Genomic DNA, 19,005 nt, shown 5'->3' with positions numbered 1-19,005 from the left:
ACTATCTACTTATTTACTCACAACCTCATCCGCCTGACTCCACTGCGTACAATTAACAATTCTACTAGAAAGGGATCTTCAACAAAAAGAGGACAAATAATGACACAAAGAATGTGAGGAAATTATTTTATTTATGTTTTTTAAGGAAAAAGGAGGTAATTATTCCTATTAATTAAATGAACATATGCAGTTTATTCTTAAATTTATTACTTAGATGTGTGATTCTCTCTTGCAAAGACATTCCACAGAGAGAGAGAGAGAGCAGAAGTAAAAACTACACCAGCATTTGATTTCTATTTCTACTGATTGTATAATGGACAATATTTGCATTAAACAAGAGATGCAAAGGCCAGTTCATGGGCACTAAAACGGCATGAACCAGCCGAATCCTCTAACAAACGTGAAGATCTCAAAATGTCCACAACATTTACCTTTGAGATTCAGTCCTCAATGTCTAGAATGAGGTACAAAGAAACCATAGACAAGCAATCATGGACCTTGAGTGAACATTAAAACACAAATTGACATTAGAAGGGCATGTTACCACCACGTCCCCTCCCGCCGTAGCCATATCCCCTTCCCCATTGATATGGACCCCGGTAATTACCACCACGTCCAGCACCATAACCACCATAGGCAAGATTATATCTCTGCTGGAAATTTCCAAATGTCTGCAAAAGAAATAATGACACAAAATTACTAAATCACCCAACTATGACTCACTATCACTTTTGTATGTAATATTCAATTGAAAAAAAAAAAGAACAATAACTTAGCAAACCTCAGTATCCTGCCTCATTCTCTCAGAAAACCTATGTCCATTTCTTCCTCCACGGTTGAGCGAATTACATGAAATTGTGTCAAAAAACTCATCCTTGTTATACGCAGGCTACATGAAACAAACAAAAAATAATCAATAATCAACAGTTCACAATTTGCACTGGACTGCTAAATGATCCAGTATATAACAATCCATGTCCTACCTTTGTGTTGGGTATCAGGCCAGAACCTTCTTTGTCATCCACACATTGACCAGTTCCACTATTATCCACTCTTTCTGTTTGGTCACTTTGTTTTTCCTTTCCTAGGTAACCCCATACTTCATCTTTCTTAAACTTCTCATTCATGGCTAGAAAATCAAACTCCTCAGTATACGGTGTAGCTGAGTATGGAGACTGCATTATATAACAGAACAATGAAATAGATTACCAGAATGCCAAGTCATGATATTCAATCCAGGAAACATCTAGAAATTAAAACAAATAGAACTATGCTTCTGCTAAAGTGAATATTTTCAGAAAGATACGAAAGGAAAATAAGATGCATATTTCCCCTAAGCACAACAAGAATGCTCAATATACCGACAGCAAAATGGCATGACAAACTGGATCATAAAACCATACTTCCATGTGGGAATGCACTTCTAAATGTACACCACACTTCCACTACTTTTAAGTGCATGCATCCATATCATGTAGAGAAATGTGTGCTTCAGAATGCAATTACACACTTCTAAGATTTCTGGTCAAGCTTCCTTCCAAAATCACTTGTTTCTGCCTCGATCCATTCCACACATGCACACAACCACACCAGCAAGCAAAAAGCACAACAAACGTGGAGGTCATTGTGTGATAATTCCAGCCCCAAGATATATATTATACATAGCAAAAAAACTATTAGAGTTAAATATATGATCAGTTACACTGTATACAGGGCCTAAATACAAGCATTTGATCATCCAAAAAACATCCTTAGTTCTAATAACATTCCTCTATTTAGTAAGTCACAATTGCTAAAATAAAACTGTTTCCGTATACTTTTCATCTCGACGGGAAGTTTCCTTGAAAGTCTAAAGATTTTCTTATTTTTCAGTAGTCAAGATAAACCTAGATATATGGGATTCTGATAGTTCATAAACACAAAGCACATTAAAATGCAGAAATATGAGGTCTAAGTCTAGTATGCAGAAGTTCACAGAGCCTTCATTATGGAAGCACTAACATATTTGGATTATAAAACACAATCAATTGCATTAATATCTGAAAATAAACAAGGATTAAAAAAGAGAAATGTAGTTATCAGAAAGTATATGCAGACAATGCAACTTTCGAATCTCACCTGTTGGGAAGTAGGCAATGGCAATAATGGTGCTCGAGTTACAGGAGGAATCAAGGATGAAGATCCAGATGAGGTTGGCATCAAAATGCCCATATCCTTTCCATCAAGGTAGAGTTTCTGTGAGGAAGAAAGTATGTGCGATCTAGATGGTGCCAATTGATCAGGAGTTAACAAAGATGGGGGTGGTGTTAGCAAGGGACCTCGATCAGAACCCACAGAAAACGATCCAGGATAAGGCATGGACTGTGCAGGTAGAACAGGTACTGAATCAGAAACAGCTTTAGTAGCAATTTGTGTTTCAATTATGTCTAAGTCTTGGCAGGGTGAAGGCAACGAAGACATAGTTAGTCGGCTAGCATTTAGAGGTATAGAATGAGATGGTAAAGATACCTGTGCAGCCATGGACGTAGGCATATCAAGACCGGAAGAAAAATGTACAGAAGGGACAGAGGTAGAAAAGTTTGGATGTACAAAAGCTGGTGTAGAAGATGAAATTATAGGGTTCGGAGATTCTGATGTAGTGGCCAAGCCAACAGCGATAGATGCGTGATTTTCAGGAGCCTTATTCTGCATTGTCAAGGGCTGTGACACAGCAGATGGAGATTGCAAAGGAATACGGTGATGTGGATGATCAGACATATCAAGTGATGCCCCATTGTATCCTTGCCAATACATCGGAAAAGAAAGTGCTGGAGGACTAGCAATATGAGTATAAGAGGAATGTCCTGATGTACCAACTTCAATTGCAGAATTATATGAAGGCAATACACCAATATGGCCTCTACTAGTCAAAGCAGGGGTATCCTGCCAATGAGTTGTTTCTACCAAATTTTTACCTCCAACTAATGCTGATGCTGGAGAACTTACAGGCACCCCAGCATAGTGTGACTGCAAAGAAAATAAATAAATATATAAATTATATTTTCCAATTTACTCATAGAGATTATAAATGCATATGTCATTTAATGTGTGAGTGTGTCTGTATGTGCGCAAAGGTATTTAACCAAATGTCAATACCTGTATAATAGCAGGATCATCGTGAGTTTGTTCTTCTCTTTGAGCAGGCGGATGAGACTTAACTTGCAAATCCTATAATTGTGAAAATAGGCCCATTTTCAGTACATGAATAGTCTATCATATTTAGCATCCCAATATGTTTGTTTGTTTAATTGTCTAGGCACGTTTTCATCAAAATGAGATCTCGTTCATCAACATCAGTCATAAAATCATCTCATGCTCTAAGAGAAATCTAGGAAAAAAAATGCACATCTGTGTTCTGGGAGAGAGGGAAGGGTAGAGAGTGAGAGAGAGAGAGAGAGAGAGAGAGAGAGAGAGAGAGAGAGAGCTAGTTGAAGTATCACCTTCCATGCCACATAAAAACTAATAAAACAGAGGGCAGAATAGGGAAAAGGACAATAATATACTTAAGGTGATGCTGATAAAGATGTCAGTTTGAACATCACAGGGGGTCTCATGCCTAAAAAGGTCATGTAAACCACAAGTAGGATAAAAAGCCAGATACATGCAATAATTTTCATACAACATAGAGAAGAAAACCAATTAAAAGGCCAGTCACGCAGAACATTGCATGCTCAAGTTTCTCAGTTTCCCCATTATATAATTAAAGAAATTGTTGACAGAACTGCACCTTTTTTTCTTTATAGTGAGCTAGATCAGTAAGAATTTAAGATCAACCAAAACAGCTATAGAGTGAAGTAGAGGCTTTTAAAGAGGTTTACAGAGATATTATAGACACACACACGCACACACAGAGCAGGGTAATCTCTGTCTATGTTACATACTAAAAATTCAAAGAGCAGCATGCCTTTCACCCAGAAAAAAAGGAGCAACATGCCTCAAGAAATCCTTGCATCACAATCTGTGATTAACATAAAATTAGTAGCCTCTAAAGAATCTAGAACCTTCACCAGTTACCATCAATGGGACATTAAACTTCCAATATCGTTTTTAACATCCATAACCCAACTCCACAAAGAATGATATGCAGCTACACTCTAAACTTCTACTTAGTTGTCCTTGGATTTTTGTTTTCAGCCATGACTTAACAATGATTCTTGTGAGAACATATGATAATTTTCATGTTGATTTGGAGAGCCTATAGTTACCCTTTTGAAACACCATCATATGCTCAGATTAGTCCTAGATCTTCAAGCCTAGGGCTACGAACCCTGATGCTGATGGTGGTCTTCACCTCACTTCAACCTTTTCAACAAGTATGAATGGCACTACCCGAGTGTTATTAAAATTTCAAATTCTTGTAGCCAGAAAAATGATGTAAGTAGGTTTGTACCAATTTAGGACCTTCCCATTTTATTTCAACTTTGGGATTTTTATCTTATACTGGGTTTCATTAATTTAAATTAAGATTTCTTAAACTATTAGGATCCATATTTCTACTACTGTCAGGATTTCCTTAGCAGATTTGGACTGCCGATTATATATAATAGGCATCAAAAAAACCTAAGATGACTGGAATTAGGAACTATTATAAAATTGAAACCCTAACCACTTCCTCTCTTCCTCTCCCTCCTCTATTTCTTTCTCTTATGCATCAATGTAATAAAGATACAAATATCTACGTTATAAAGGAGTTTTGATTGATGATATTATCCAATGGGAGAACAAATGCCTACAAAATTAATGATGAATGCAAGAAGAAAATTTTGTGTGTAGGCAAAATCTTAAGTTTAAATTATATTTAATTAACATGGAACTTGGGGGCTAGTTATTTATTAGCTTTATTGATAATTGGTATGCGACTATAATCTTATAGGATTGCATATATAAACTGGCCTTATTATGATTGGAATTTGATACTTTCACCTATCTGATTTGATAACAAAGAATTTGAGTTTATCCTAACTTGCCTTTCTCCTTCTCAGTCTCTTCCATCTCTCATTCTTCTCTGCTTAGACCTCTATCATGTGTTTTTCTCTGGTTCTCCCTATTTTCTAACCTTTGTCTACTTCTCTTCTGGTTCTACATCAATTTAGAATCAGAAAAATTTGTCTCTTCCAGTAAACTTACAAATTACAAGCATGGTATAAAGGAAATTTACAATGAAGATAAAGAATAAACAAAAAACAAAATAATAGGAATTACAATGACATGTCCAAGACAAAAAATTTTAAAATTAAAAATAAATAAATAAAATAAAAACCTGCCACCTCAAAGCAAGAACTAACAAAATAAATAAAAGGAAAATGATATAAGAGTAAACAGTAATCAAGTATACTATGTCTCCCTCTTACCTTAATGTCACTTGCTCTAAACAGAATATATTCATAAACCTTATCATTTGGAGGAACTTGTGGGCCATCCTTCTTACGCCCCTCTGTTCCATATGACCTAACTGCAATATCATACAGAAGTCGATACATTCAAAATGTTTGATTTCCCAACTATAGAAGACAAGAAGAGTTTTATGTAACTTATGCCTACGGATGTTTTAATTTTAACTAAAATTCAGGTATGAAGACTGTAAACTGGGTGTGCTAAAACGTTGTCTATGCACACACGTTGTATGCACAACATAAGTAGAACAGATAGCAATTTCACCTAAGTGCAACTAGTGTATAAAAAAGTCTTTGAAAAAATAGAAAATTACTTGATAGAAAACTTAAGACATTATAAACATTGAACTGACTCATCTCTTTCTCTTTCTCATTTTATTACCTAGAAGATCTCAAGACCTTAAGAACATTGCATGATGTTGACCACAGAACATTAATAACAAAGTTAACCCTTAGTACTGTAACTTACAAGTTTCGACGCAATATAAAAAGATATGGTGGAAGATTACATCTAATGAGTATGATGAAAACTTTACCATGAAAAAACAATTAGATTGCAAGCAAAATGTTCTTTAAAATACTGCTTTATTTTCAAGCTCACAGAAGGATTTCTTGCCGAACTAAATAATTTGTGGTTTGTAGCAAGAATTTATTGTCCAATTAAACCCCGTTCCTTGAGAACTGACAGATATAAACTACAACAACTTAGCAGCACAAAATACATTCATTTATACACATTTGAGATAATGTTTCTGATAGAAATTACATACACTGCCAGAAATATGATCCAAATACCAAATACATAAGAACTTCACAAGCATACATACTTGTATATGCACACACAGAGATTTGTGGAAAAAAACAGGGAAAAAACTAAACCCTAGCCGAGCGTACCGATTGTTAGGGACATTTTATCAATCAAACACACATGCGATTATATCTGTAAATGTGAAAGTGCGAAAATCACAGACAGATGAAAAAATGGAACAGCAAAACGTACCGTTTTTTAGGCCAATGGAGGAGTCTTGGACGCTGAGGAAGTAGAGAACACCTTCGTAACGTATTTCGTACTTGGAAATTAGGCTGATGAGGCTCCCAATGTACGAATCTGCTGATTCAGTCGCCATTGAGATGAGTTTAAGGAGAGCGAAGGAAAGTCGAGGAAAATGAAATGAAATTTTCTCAGAACCGTTGCTGTTGTTTAGAGATTAGGGTTTGGGCTTTGTCTGTATCTTCCCCTTCAGGGAAAGTCGGTTTAAAAGCGCCAAAAAATCAGACTGTTACCACCAATGAAAATTACGCAGCCGAAGCGAAATCTTTTTGTTTTTTTCTTTTCAAAGTTAATTTGGAGGCGCATTAGGCACGTGGCACAATTTTGGGCACCCAATGCGAATACCCTAAACAAAGTTTCCTGTTTGCAATTTTTCACAAATGAAAACTGGAAACTGAAAATTGGTTATTAAATGGGTTCATTTTTTTATGTTCCTCTTTATTTTCAAAAGACTGGTTTTTTTTTTAAACTATTCTAAAATGTTTTCATTCTTCCATTTTCTTTTTCACTCTTTTTTCCCTCTTTTTTCATTTACCAATTCTACATACATTGTAAACTTAAGTAAATAGAATAATATAGAAATAAATTAAAGTAAAAAAACAAGACATTTACTTAAACGTTTGGGATGGAAATAAGGCAATATAAGGCTATGGGCGAGCCTATTCGGGTTGGGTCGGGCCATGGGCAGGCCGAAGGTTTCAAATCCTAAGTCCAAACCCTATCCAACCTTAGAACGAATCGAGCCAAGCGGACCTAACCATCAGGCTAGACTGGGCTTTGGCCCATCGGCTCTCGAGCTACCCACTTCGACTAGCGGACTGCGAGCCAAATGATGATCCCGCTCATGCATTGCACTCCAATCCCAAAATCCGGTATCTAAGACCTCTCAACTCTTCATTCAATTGTGGACCCAGTCCTAATTTCATGTAACCATGCACGAAAGGGAGAGAGCTGGAGAGTAGAGAAATGCAAATGAAGAATAAAAATGTTGAAATTCTTATCAATGGGGTCTAGCCTAGTAGAAAAAGATCTTGACTTATTAAAGGTCTCAAGTTCGAACCTCTGTGGCATCTTAGTTTTGACTATCGCTTGTACTAAAAAAATTTGTTGAAATCCTTCCAAATTTATAATTTCATAGTTATTTCAAATACCATGTTTCGCCCTATGATATTAGATGAATTTAGGTCAACTCCAAATCCAATTACTTAAATTGGGCTTTCCAAATTTCTAATTTCATAAGTTATTTCACATACCATGTTTCGACCTATGATATTAGATGAATTTAGGTCAACTCCAAATCCAATGACTTAAATTGGGCCCAATCCATATCCAAAATCCTCCCACTCAAATCTCTAATACCAAACGAGCTTTATTCTTGTGATTTGAAAAACTCTTATACATTTGAAAACATCCCTTGGGGGCATGGGAGCTCGTCATCTAAAATATAAACACTTTTTCAAACTGAGAGAATCTTAATCAGTAACTATTTCACATTTGTTTGCAAAAATTCATAGATACATAACATTCAGAGTAAAACATTCTAAAGTGGATAGTTTTCTTGTCTTCTTGTTTTGTTCTGGGGCCTGGGCCCAATTCATAACAGAAGAAACGTTAATCTGTTAAAACCACAGTTCAAAAGATGATTCCATTAATTTTGACTGAACCACTTTCTTGCTCAATTCTGTTCAATCCAATCCCTTCTGTTTTGATCTGAGCGTCTTTGTTAAATTACACAAACTTTATTTACACAGCTAAATATGCCTTTTAATACTACAAAACAAAGAGAGAGGAATCAAAAAAACAAAAGTTACAAATGGCTTTGCACCACATACCAACTGCCTCTTTTTTCGTTCGTTTTTTTTCTTCTGTGATCTGAAACTGCCTTTAGAAGAAACATGAGTTAGACGACACCACAAATTGAAGTTGAAGTTTATGCTGTCACTTCTTTGGCCGGAACAATTCATACTGAAATCTAGAACAACTATTATGGAACTTTCGAACCTCATGTCTCCTTTTACCTTGGATGAAACCAGCATGAGCAATTGAAAAGTCCATCCCTGTTATTTAACATCCTCTGAAAGAACACAGAATTCAATCTTTAACACGATACTAGATCTCCAGCTATCTCACCTGCAAACGCAATTGGAAAAGCTTTGTAAGATTAATGCTGATTTATTCTTGATGAAGTTTTTAAACAGACAGTTATCATCACTACAATTTAGGTGAAAGACAATATCTATGGGCCAAAAGCAGCTGCAGGAAAAGTTAAATTAAAACATGAGCTATGGAGACCACAATCTTGTAGTGGTAATAGCATCCAGCCATCTATTAACTCCTGAACAAGCAGACTATGCCTAACCAAGCCAAAAGGAATAATCCCACTCTTAACCATTTTAATAAAGGACACCTCTAATAAGTAATATTGGCAACACATCACGACCTTTTCTTTTCTGTATCCCTGGTAACCACAGAAAATGATCTAATGACACCTGTATGTCACAAAGTCGCCTGTGTCTTTAGTTGTTACAGTTCAGAGAAAAATGCTTCTTAAAAAGTGCACAGTTGAAATTGGGCAATTTTATCTCAGCTAAATGTAACAGCAAGAAACCATCAAGAAACTGTACAGTGGTACGTCCTACAGCACATTCGAATCCCTGTTGTCTAAGGAGCTTTTTGGTAACTACGATGTATTTGCTTTTGACCATTAAGTAGAACTATTTTAGGGCTACAACAAAGTATGAAATACTTTTTCTTTGAAGTGTGAATGAAGAAAATAGTGAAAAAGAAGCGAAGAACAAAAAAGGGAATATATGAATTTCATGCTAATGCACTGTTTGAACACCCATCAATTTCCTTATCAAAAAACACCAACCAAATTATCCAAAAACACCATCAAATTGAATACTTCTCACTAAATGTTATTGCTCTGTGAGAATACTTACCATGCATGCACTTAATGAAAAAATCCAACTCTGAAAAGCAAATTGCCCCTTGAACTAGAGGAGCTGGCTGCTGGTATACAAAAAATGAAAAATGGCGGTGATCAGGATCATTCCTTGGCTTGACCATCTCAACTATTCTCATGCATCCTTCTCTATCATAACATGAAAGTGCATTTTCACCAGCTACAAGCAATCCTTGATCCCAGGCTAAATTTAAAACCTGCAGGAACAAATGAGAAGCTAGCGTCACTCAAATCGAATACAGATAAACATATCCACGTCATTAAGCATACTTTTTAAATTATATTTAAAACTGCCTAGTTCGACAATTCATACTGAGTTGTTGCCTTTCAAACATCAGGGAATTCTAGGGTTCACTCAGCATTGACCAAAGCCACTAGCAATACTGACACTATAAACAGCTACAGAGCTCAAAGAGAAGGGGCATGAGCAAGGGCCATCACCTGCCAACTCAAACCTTCTGGATCAGCCAGTGCTTCATCATTATCCTGACTCGATATATGCAGTCCTGAGCAAACAAACTTCACTGTCACTGAATGTTTCTTCAGAACTTCAAAAACTGGAGAGTACCCATCCTGGTTTGTTGGGTTATAGTACCCAGAAGTTAGCTCGGCTGCATGGCTGGAAGTCTTATACCACCAATAGACTGCAGGAACCTGCACATTTGCATCTTTTAATTATTTTTTCATTATTTAACAATTCCATGATAGGACTTTAAGAACATCACGACCATGCATCCCCTTGGTTCAGTTCTCGGCACACACCACTACAGCAATGTCAATGAATATCAGACAGTTTAAGTATAACAAATCATTATACTATTTCTAGGCTTGATGTTGGGATTTCTCAATGTAACGTACCTATATGCCATTTCTAGGTTGGTCCGACTAGACTGAACATAACTAATCTGTATACTACTTTTATGCTGGATTTTGAGACTAAAGGAATATCATAAGAAATCATCACCAATTCATGCATAAACGGAATTCTAAATGCCTAACATCATCTAGACAGGCAGAGTTGTATAGTTTTAGGAGTCATGAGCCACGATGAAAGATGTTCAAGTACACCAACATGTGCGTGCTTGTAAGGAAACTGAAGTTGATGAATCATCATCATGAAACAGTATAACACCAACTTCTCTCAACATCCCAAAATCTGGTTCAAACATAAAATTCCGGGTCGTATGCAGGCCACTCTTCGTTGCCTTTGTATCGGTGTCCTATACTGGTCAGAAGCAAGCGTAAAGGAAGAGGAAGACAGATTCATCATCCATGAGTACAAGAACCAAATTATGGATTTTATTAGGGGCATTGATGGTGTCACTTACAGTATGTTTGGGAGTTTTTAAGTTAAACTGATATAAGGGAGAGTGGTACATCCTTCATTTTCTCTCATAAGTTGATTGGTGAAGTAGGGATTTCAAATTATGAACGACTAAAACAATATACACCTTTATAACCAATGCACACCACCCTTTTGACTAAAACAAGGGAACCTATGGTCCCACCTATTTTTCCCTTCCACTCCTTCCATCCAAACGCATAGTTAGTGAATCATAGCTAGTCAGTGGGGAAAAAAGGGCCAGATACACACCTTGACAATTATTTTGGTTTCATCAAAGGCAAGGCTTGCAAGAGACAGTACATTATCCGCATGGTCAATTAGTGACTGTGCATACCAATGAAGGAAAAAGCGCCCGTAATAACTATCATAATCACCGCGCTCACAAAAGAAGCCAGTTTCATGCGGCCGAGAATTGTATTCACCAGCATTATCAGGTCCCCTGGCCCAGAATGAGTGCCCACGCAATTTAGCCGCTCGCCGCAGACTTTGTTGTAAATATCTATCATAACACTGCAAACAAGTGATTAATAAATTTCAAAACAATTGCAATGCAGAGTCTAAAATTTGAAGCAACATGAAGGAAACAATACTTTCTCAGGAACAAACGAAATGCAGTAAATAAATGCCACAAAGTTGAAGCAACATGAAGGAAACAATACTTTCTCCATCTTTGCCATTATATCATATTTAAAGACGGAAAGATGGAAGGAAAAGAGGGAATACTTCCAAACTGATGTGAAATAAAATAGTGAATCAAGACCTGTGAGGAAATAGAAAGCCTTTTCTTGTCTAATTTAAACTGCAGAATACACGGACGAAAAGACTCTAAGTGGATACACAATAATTTCAACAAATATTATGGTTTAGCTTTAATAGATACCTGAAACTCACCGACACCAGGATACCTCCATCCCATCCTTCCTGAAAAGGAAGGATACTTAAGCTCCCCAGATGATCCAAGCCCAATCTCCACAGCAGAAATAAGACCCTCAGCAAACAAGTCGTCAAATTCAGTGCGAAAACTTCTCATAAAATCAAAATAGACCTGCATGAAGAAAGCAAAGAACAACAGAAACAATAAGTAAATAAGTTTCAACTGACAAAAGTAGGCCCAACAGAAAATAAACAAAAAAAGGAGTTAACAATTAACCATATAAACAATGAAATGGCATAGGGGCATATAATGGAGGACAGCATAAATGAAACAGTAAAACAAAACAAAACATGGACGCAATAATCTCATGGTCCAAGCGTAAAAGACAGAATGCCTCAACATCATTCAGATATTTTCATACCTCGACACCAGTTCTTCCATGTAAAACTCTTTCTTTATCAATGCCCCAAGATAGACATTCAGTGTTCCTCCTTCCTTCTCGATCTGTAAAGAATATGTCCTGGTTTTCCTTACCAATCTCTAAGATCCACTGTGGAAGAGGGATCAGGGCTTCACCGGACTCACTTCTTCCATATTCATGAAATGCCATTACAACCTTCAGCAAAATGATTTCAGAAACCATTCATCAACAGCGTGCAAGATTCTCCAATATAGAATAAGAACCTATTCAAATTAAAACTTCCTTGGGTTACAAGATTAGGAAGTAGCAAGAATGCATCTTAACAAAATACATTCTTTTGTTTGAAACCATAGGAGATTGCAGTGGAAGAGTGAAAGGTCTAAGCAGTGATGCATTTTCAAGCACTCAATCTACTGCAAGAAAACTTGAAAGTATTCTGAAAATAGAAATGTCTTCATAGGTGTAGCTATTTTACAGCATGAATAACAGATATAAAAAATTTCTGGCCCACAACTTAGACAGTATACAAGCTCATAATCACCTACAAGAATTATATGCATTCATACACAAATGAGCTTGACAGAGCCTCCCATAAGTTTGGCTCTATAAAGGAGTTGCCACAAACTGAAACTTACATTTATATTCCTTAATCAAGGACCAAAATCCTGATAGATTATGATGATATAATAGTTAAAAACTCCACAACATTTTTGGGAAAACATAGACCAACATTACCACATGACAAAATAAAAAATAAAAAAAAGCACCTCCAAGAGACAAAAGTTTCATAAACCCAACTGTCATCTAATTTGATTCGTCCTATTTGAAGAAAAAAAATTAAATTGCACTGCTTTTTTGACCATCCAATACATTAAGAATCTGGATAGCTCCATTTCTATGTGACATGCTTAAACTTTCTCTGAAACAACATTATCTTGGCCTTAAATTAACACAGAATGGAAACTAAGGAATTTAAAATTCCCAGCAAGTTTCCTTGTGCGCTCAGTAAACAAAAGAAAAGGAAAATTAGAGGCTCTGATACATTGAATATAATTTTATCAATTAGAGGGGAAAAAGAACAGAAAAAGATGTGTGTGTGTGTGTGTGTGTGCGTGAGAGAGAGAGAGAGAGAGAGAGAGAGAGAGAGAGAGAGAACTGATGTAAATTTCCAATTATGCCTACTTGTTAAATTCATGTGTGCTCCTTTGAGTGCCTGTTGGAGAAGATATCAATAATTTTGGTTCATTATCCATGAAAATTTAAGAACAGTTTAGACATACATGTGTTCGGATAAGTCTTAGACAAGTTCAACATGTGTTTGACTAATCATATGCATCACTCAAATTGTTTGCTGATACTAAGCCTTGTGATATTAAATGGAAACCTTTTAATCCAAATTTTATTAAGCTTAATTTTGATGGTTCAGCTATTCAAAATAATTTACGCTTCCCTAAGCTTTATCAATGAATCAGAGAGAAGTACCTGCAATTTGAACTTGAACTCCCGGAGAATGTTAAAAAGACCTCTATAACCAGACCAAACATATTTCTGGGGGCTCCATCCTTCAACAATACCCCACCAACAATCCACGACAACACCGTCTACACTTAAAGATTGCATATGAGTTAGCTCCTGTCTTAAGCCTTCAGGATCAACCAGCTGGCAGTAATTGTTGATGAACCCAGTCTGCCAAACAAGCCCCAAGAATTGTATCACTTAAAAAACCTAGATTTACAAATATCTGAAAACAAAATAAACATGGTTCGTCTTAGAATTTGACAATCAGCAGTCAGAAAGCGCAGAAAAAAAAAAAAAAAAAGATGAAGAATTTACTTACTGCAAGTGTTACATAGAGAGGAACATAGGGATTGGGTGTAGAAAAAGCAGTGGTGCCAATGCCATGGTTACCAGGTCTGATGGGAAGGTCTTGCATGAGCTGATCAGCCTCAACAGAGTTGATGGGGCTTCCACCACTTGAAAATTTCTCATTCTTGGTGGTGTCTCTCTCTGCAATCACAACAGAATCAAGAGATGCTGGTGACAAGCTCTCATCAATTCTCACAACTGATGATGGGTTGTGAGGAGGATGACACTCCAGTGATTTTGTTGCTCTAACACCTGATGAAACTGGACTCTCTACCGACCTCATGCCCATTGCCTGTCACCAATTTCAAATAACAATAATAATTTTTATTATTCCTTTAAATAAAGTTAAAAACAGAAAGAAGAACAATGAGAAATTAGAAACTAGAAATGTACAGACAATTTGGGAGGGAGGGGGAGATTGGCGGTAAGTGGTGCCGTCGGCCTCGACAACCCAGCCGGCCTCACGTGCGAGGGCTGCGAGGACATCGTTCATATCTGCACGCGCAGGCAGCGGAAAGTTGCCGTACTGACGGAGGCCGGCGAGCATCCGGCTCGTGATGGATCGACGGAGCCGTTCTCGAAGCTTCGTGCGCTCCTTCTCCCTCTCCCTCTCCCTCTTGCCCTTATTAGTGGTGGGGGTGGAGGGACTGGTGGGGCCCACGGACCCGGCAGCTGTGGCGGCGAAGCCACGAGGTCGGCGGGGCTGAGGCTGAGGTTGTTGTTGGGGTTGGAGAGGGTGGGAGGGATGGTGGGGGTGGTGAGGGAGGTAGTCGGAGCTGTGGTCGCTTTGGGGGTCCAGATCCTGTCTGAGACTTTGATCGTCGTTCATGTCGTCCTATGGTTGGTTTGGTCACTGCTTACTCCCGATATACAGGTTCCTAAACATAAATAAAAAAATAAAAAAATTGGAATTCAGCATTTCAAGAAAAAAAAAAAGAAAAAAAAAAGGGTAAATTTGCTCTGATTTGCATGTGTACGATTAGAACTTCTTTTTTTCTTTTCTTTTTTTTTTTCCAAAAGAAGAACTCATTCTCATTCATAATAATTAATAAGAGGATACAACAATGTCATTTTTTACAATTGATTTCAGCCAGAAGGGAACCTCTTCAATCCAAGTTACCATAGTATTACAATTAAGAGCATGTCTTGCTAGAAAATGAGCTGCTTGGTTACACCATCTTGGACTAAAAGAGATAGTAACTTCTTCAAAGTGTTGCAGACTCCTTTTAATATAATCAATAAGATGCCCATCTGATGCCCACGACTCTTCCTCATCCTTCTTTACATCATTTACCACCCCTTGAGAATTAGAGTCAATTAGAATAGAAGAAAAGCCAGCATCCCGAGCAAATTTCATCCCGAAACGAAGCGCTATGATCTCTGCATGTTTAGATGAGGTGGCAGTGGCAAGACGAAGGGTCATATCCACCATCACTTTCCCTTTGTCATTTCTAACTAGGGGTGTAATTCGGCCGGATCGGATCAGAAATAGAGATTCCAATTTCAATCCAAAACCTTTCGGAATTCAATACAGACTTTCGATTCCAATTTCGAAAAATTCTGGAATTTTCGGAACTTTCCGATTCTGAAATGTTGTATTCTTCCTTGACAAAATGAAATATTAAGAGATTTAAATGCCTAATTTAACATTAGTAAAAATCTCAACTAAACTTTTATTAATAATGCCCAACTTAGGAGTTTCATAACTAGCTCCATTGAACTATAACTTGACAAGCCCAAAGATGTAGAGCTTTAGGTCTATACGTAAAATGGCTGAGGGTGAAGATATTTATAAAGGTTGAAACACTTGAAGTTTATTCTTGCAGTCAATGTGGGACTCCAAGCAAAAATAGAACTGCAACTTCTCTCTCTACTCTTTTCTTGATTTCTACTTAGTTACTCCCCATCACTTCTCTTCTCTCTACTGTTCATGTCTAATCCATGAATGCCAACCTTCATTTTCTTTCTTACTTAACCTCTTCAGATATGGAACAATATGTACTGATCCCCTTAGTAAAACAAAATAAACACTTCTCGAACCAAAAAAGAAATCATTCTTCAATTCTTTATCTCTACTGTTTCTTCTCTTGCTTTTTTCTTTTTCTGGGTTTGCACTCCATCCCCGCAGTCTGTCTCCATCAAAACTCAAGACAACACTAGCGTTGAAACTTGAAAGTCCCATCTCCTAGACCCAACTTATCAAGAAACCCAAGAATGCCATCTTCTTCCTCTTGTCATCATTGACCTAATTGTTACAGTAATCATGTACCCTCGAACTTGTATTAGTGAATTCAATTGATGTTTCAATTTCTTCCAAATTGTAAAATTATAGTACAAAAAATTGTTCCCAATTAACCATCCACAGTGAAGAATTTTGATACCAATTAAGAGGCTTTCCTGGAGAAAAAAGAAGAGGCGAAGGGGGAGAAATAGAACTGGGGAAAAAAGAGAGTGGAGGTGCACATGGGTGCGTTTGGGAGAGAGAGAGAGAGAGTTAAAGATAATGGCAGAGGTGGGGTTGTGCCAGATGGGTTTTTTTTGTTTTTGTTTCTGACCCTATGGGTTTTTCGTTTAAGATAATTTTAGGTGTTTTTTAAAGATTTAGAATATTATTATATTTTTAAACTATATTTTATTTACAGGATAAATTTTTTATTCTTTTTTTTTTTTAAATTACATTCCTTTTTTCTAGATGAGACATGAACACAAATGTCTTTAAAAAGTAGTTAATATAAATTTGGATGAAAAAAAAGTAGTTCATATATATTGATACATGATGCAGCATTTCTATTTCCCTTATTCTCAAATTGTACTATCACATTTTCATTGTTTTTGTTTTATAAAATTGTTGTCCAATTAACCTATCAAACGCATTCTCGAATCCTAAAGCTCTCTGTATGTATATACATCAATCTATACTATTTGTTCATTCTTAATCAAAATAGTTACATGTTATGTGTGTAAAGAGTGATAAACTTGCATTGAATATGTTAGTCTTGCTCTAGACAATTGGAACACTATAATTGTCAAGCTCCAATATGTTTATCTTATATGTGGTGTTTTGTATAAAATAATTTTATAATTAAAAGTTTGAATGAAGATGGTTTAAAATTTTAAAATACGTACATAGATGGAATAGTTTACCACGTATGTAGTAGGTTTGGATATAACAATCACACATATGCATTTTTGTTATATTCAAACAAGCACATTTACTCCAACAAAAAAGAAACAAGCACATTTGTCAAATATAATCTTAAAGTTATAAATTATTATGTTTATTTTTTTTTGGGAGAGAGAGCCCCTATGATAGTATATATGAATATTTGTATGTGGTGGGTACAAAAAGATAACAAATAAGAGAAATGAAACATATATAAGACCTATACACTAAAAATAATGCAATTAAAATTAGAAACTCGGAATTTTCCGGAAAAAATTGGAAAAATCGATTCAGAATGGGTTTGGAGAACTTAGGAATATTTTCGTATTGGAATTGCGGAATTTTCGGCATTTATCGGAAATATCGGATATCGGATTTATCGGAGTCGAATTTTTTTGTGAAAATTTTGGACCGGAATCGGATTTTCCAATCCAACTTACACCCCTATTTCTAACAACAGCACCAATTCCACCCACACCTGTTTTGGGAATAAAAGCAGAATCAACATTCAGTTTATATTTACCAACCGGAGGAGGAGACCATTTGGTTTGTTTCTCTACAATTAATTTAGGTTCCCCTTTCACAAGACTTCTATATTCATCAGCCAAGTAATGAGCTCTGTTGAAAATCACATTTTGTGCATAAGAACGACCTTCAATAACAACTTTATTTATGTTTTGCCATAAATTCCAGCAGATATATAAAAACAAGAGCATTTCATACTTTGAAAGATACATAGTGGCAATTTCAAACAAATCCCCGTAGTTGTAAAAGTGTAGCCCTGTAAAAACCTCCCTGAACATCACTTTTTTCCAAACTTTTTGGGCATTAGGACAACTCCACAAAGCATGAATTACACTCTCAGAATTCACATTACAAATAGGGCAAGAGTCATCAGAAATTATTTTCCTTTTCAGCAGATTAGATCTACAAGGAAGATAATTTTTAATAGCTCTCCAATTAAAATATAAGAGTTTTTCTGGTACCTCTTTGGACCAAACTTTTCTCCAGAAAACACTTCGTATTCTTGGTTCCGAAGACGATCCAACAGCCCCACTGCATTCCTTTTTCTTTGACATATCCAGCCTATATCCACTTTTCACATAATAAATTCAATTAGTAGTATAATGCCAAATCCATCCATCTTTGTGCTAATTAACACTCAAAGGGATAGATGTAATAGACTCAACATCTTCCTCATGAAAACACAAATTTAGTAAATCAACATTCTAATTCCCAATGGGAAAAATAAAATCACTTACTTTAGTTTCTTGATCCAACACTTGAAAGGAAATAGGGCGGAAAAAGTTAGGTCTAGGAATCCAAGCATCACCATAGACTAGTGTTTCTTGTCCATCTCCAATCCTCTTCCTTAACCCACTCAAGAGCAACTCACAACCCAAATCAAAGACCTCCAAATATATGAAGAAGCTCTTCCTTTACCAGCTGCCAAAAAATTACAATTTAGAAAATATTGAGCTTTTAACACCTTATGAATCATGGTCTGTTCATTGGTAAGAAGTCTCCAACATTGCTTAGCCACAAGCGCTTTGTTGAAAGACTCCAGATCTCTAAACCCTATTCCACCTTCATCCTTTGCAAAACACAAATGCACCCACTTTGCCCAACTAATACCTTTGCTACACTCTGAGTTCTTTCTGTTTACACCATAATGAACCGAGCAGACCCAGCACCAAAGCGACTAGCACCAAGACAGCCACGCCTTCTCCCCTGCCGAAGGAAGACACATTTCCGAGGTGCCAGACACCTGCCGAAGCTCCCAGCTGCCAAACCTAATCTCCAGGACACGTGTCGCCACCACAACGACTTGCACAAAGTCCCACATTGGAACTTTGTGCAAAGTTCCCACTTTCACTTCCCTATAAAT

At 36.6% G+C, this 19,005-nt stretch overlaps 2 protein-coding genes across 3 annotated transcripts; both read right to left on the bottom strand.

Annotated features, from left to right (window-relative positions):
• Positions 265 to 6,727, bottom strand: LOC18777637 (decapping 5-like protein). 2 transcript variants are annotated; one of them, XM_020563684.1, is made up of 8 exons: positions 6,433 to 6,727; positions 5,391 to 5,491; positions 3,136 to 3,207; positions 2,509 to 3,006; positions 2,119 to 2,361; positions 984 to 1,175; positions 782 to 889; positions 265 to 671 (listed from the first exon to the last, which is right to left on the bottom strand). In XM_020563684.1, exons 1-8 carry the CDS (start codon positions 6,557 to 6,559, stop codon positions 528 to 530), a joined length of 1,485 nt encoding a protein of 494 aa, XP_020419273.1. In that variant the 5' UTR covers positions 6,560 to 6,727; the 3' UTR covers positions 265 to 527. The 2 variants fall into 2 exon arrangements, with proteins under 2 accessions (XP_020419273.1, XP_020419272.1); XM_020563683.1 differs by having other exon boundaries at positions 2,119 to 3,006.
• On the bottom strand, positions 8,101 to 15,063 carry LOC18778026 (beta-amylase 8). Its single transcript, XM_007210766.2, has 9 exons — positions 14,352 to 15,063; positions 13,926 to 14,246; positions 13,571 to 13,774; positions 12,089 to 12,283; positions 11,674 to 11,838; positions 11,043 to 11,303; positions 9,890 to 10,102; positions 9,426 to 9,645; positions 8,101 to 8,613 (listed from the first exon to the last, which is right to left on the bottom strand). The coding sequence occupies exons 1-9, from the start codon at positions 14,781 to 14,783 to the stop codon at positions 8,582 to 8,584; spliced, it is 2,043 nt and encodes a 680-aa protein (XP_007210828.2). The 5' UTR covers positions 14,784 to 15,063; the 3' UTR covers positions 8,101 to 8,581.

Source organism: Prunus persica, chromosome G5 (genome assembly GCF_000346465.2).
Source record: "Prunus persica cultivar Lovell chromosome G5, Prunus_persica_NCBIv2, whole genome shotgun sequence".
Taxonomy (NCBI): domain Eukaryota; kingdom Viridiplantae; phylum Streptophyta; class Magnoliopsida; order Rosales; family Rosaceae; genus Prunus; species Prunus persica.
The sequence above is the reverse complement of the archived record's forward strand: the minus strand, read 5'-3'. Positions and strand labels throughout refer to the sequence as shown.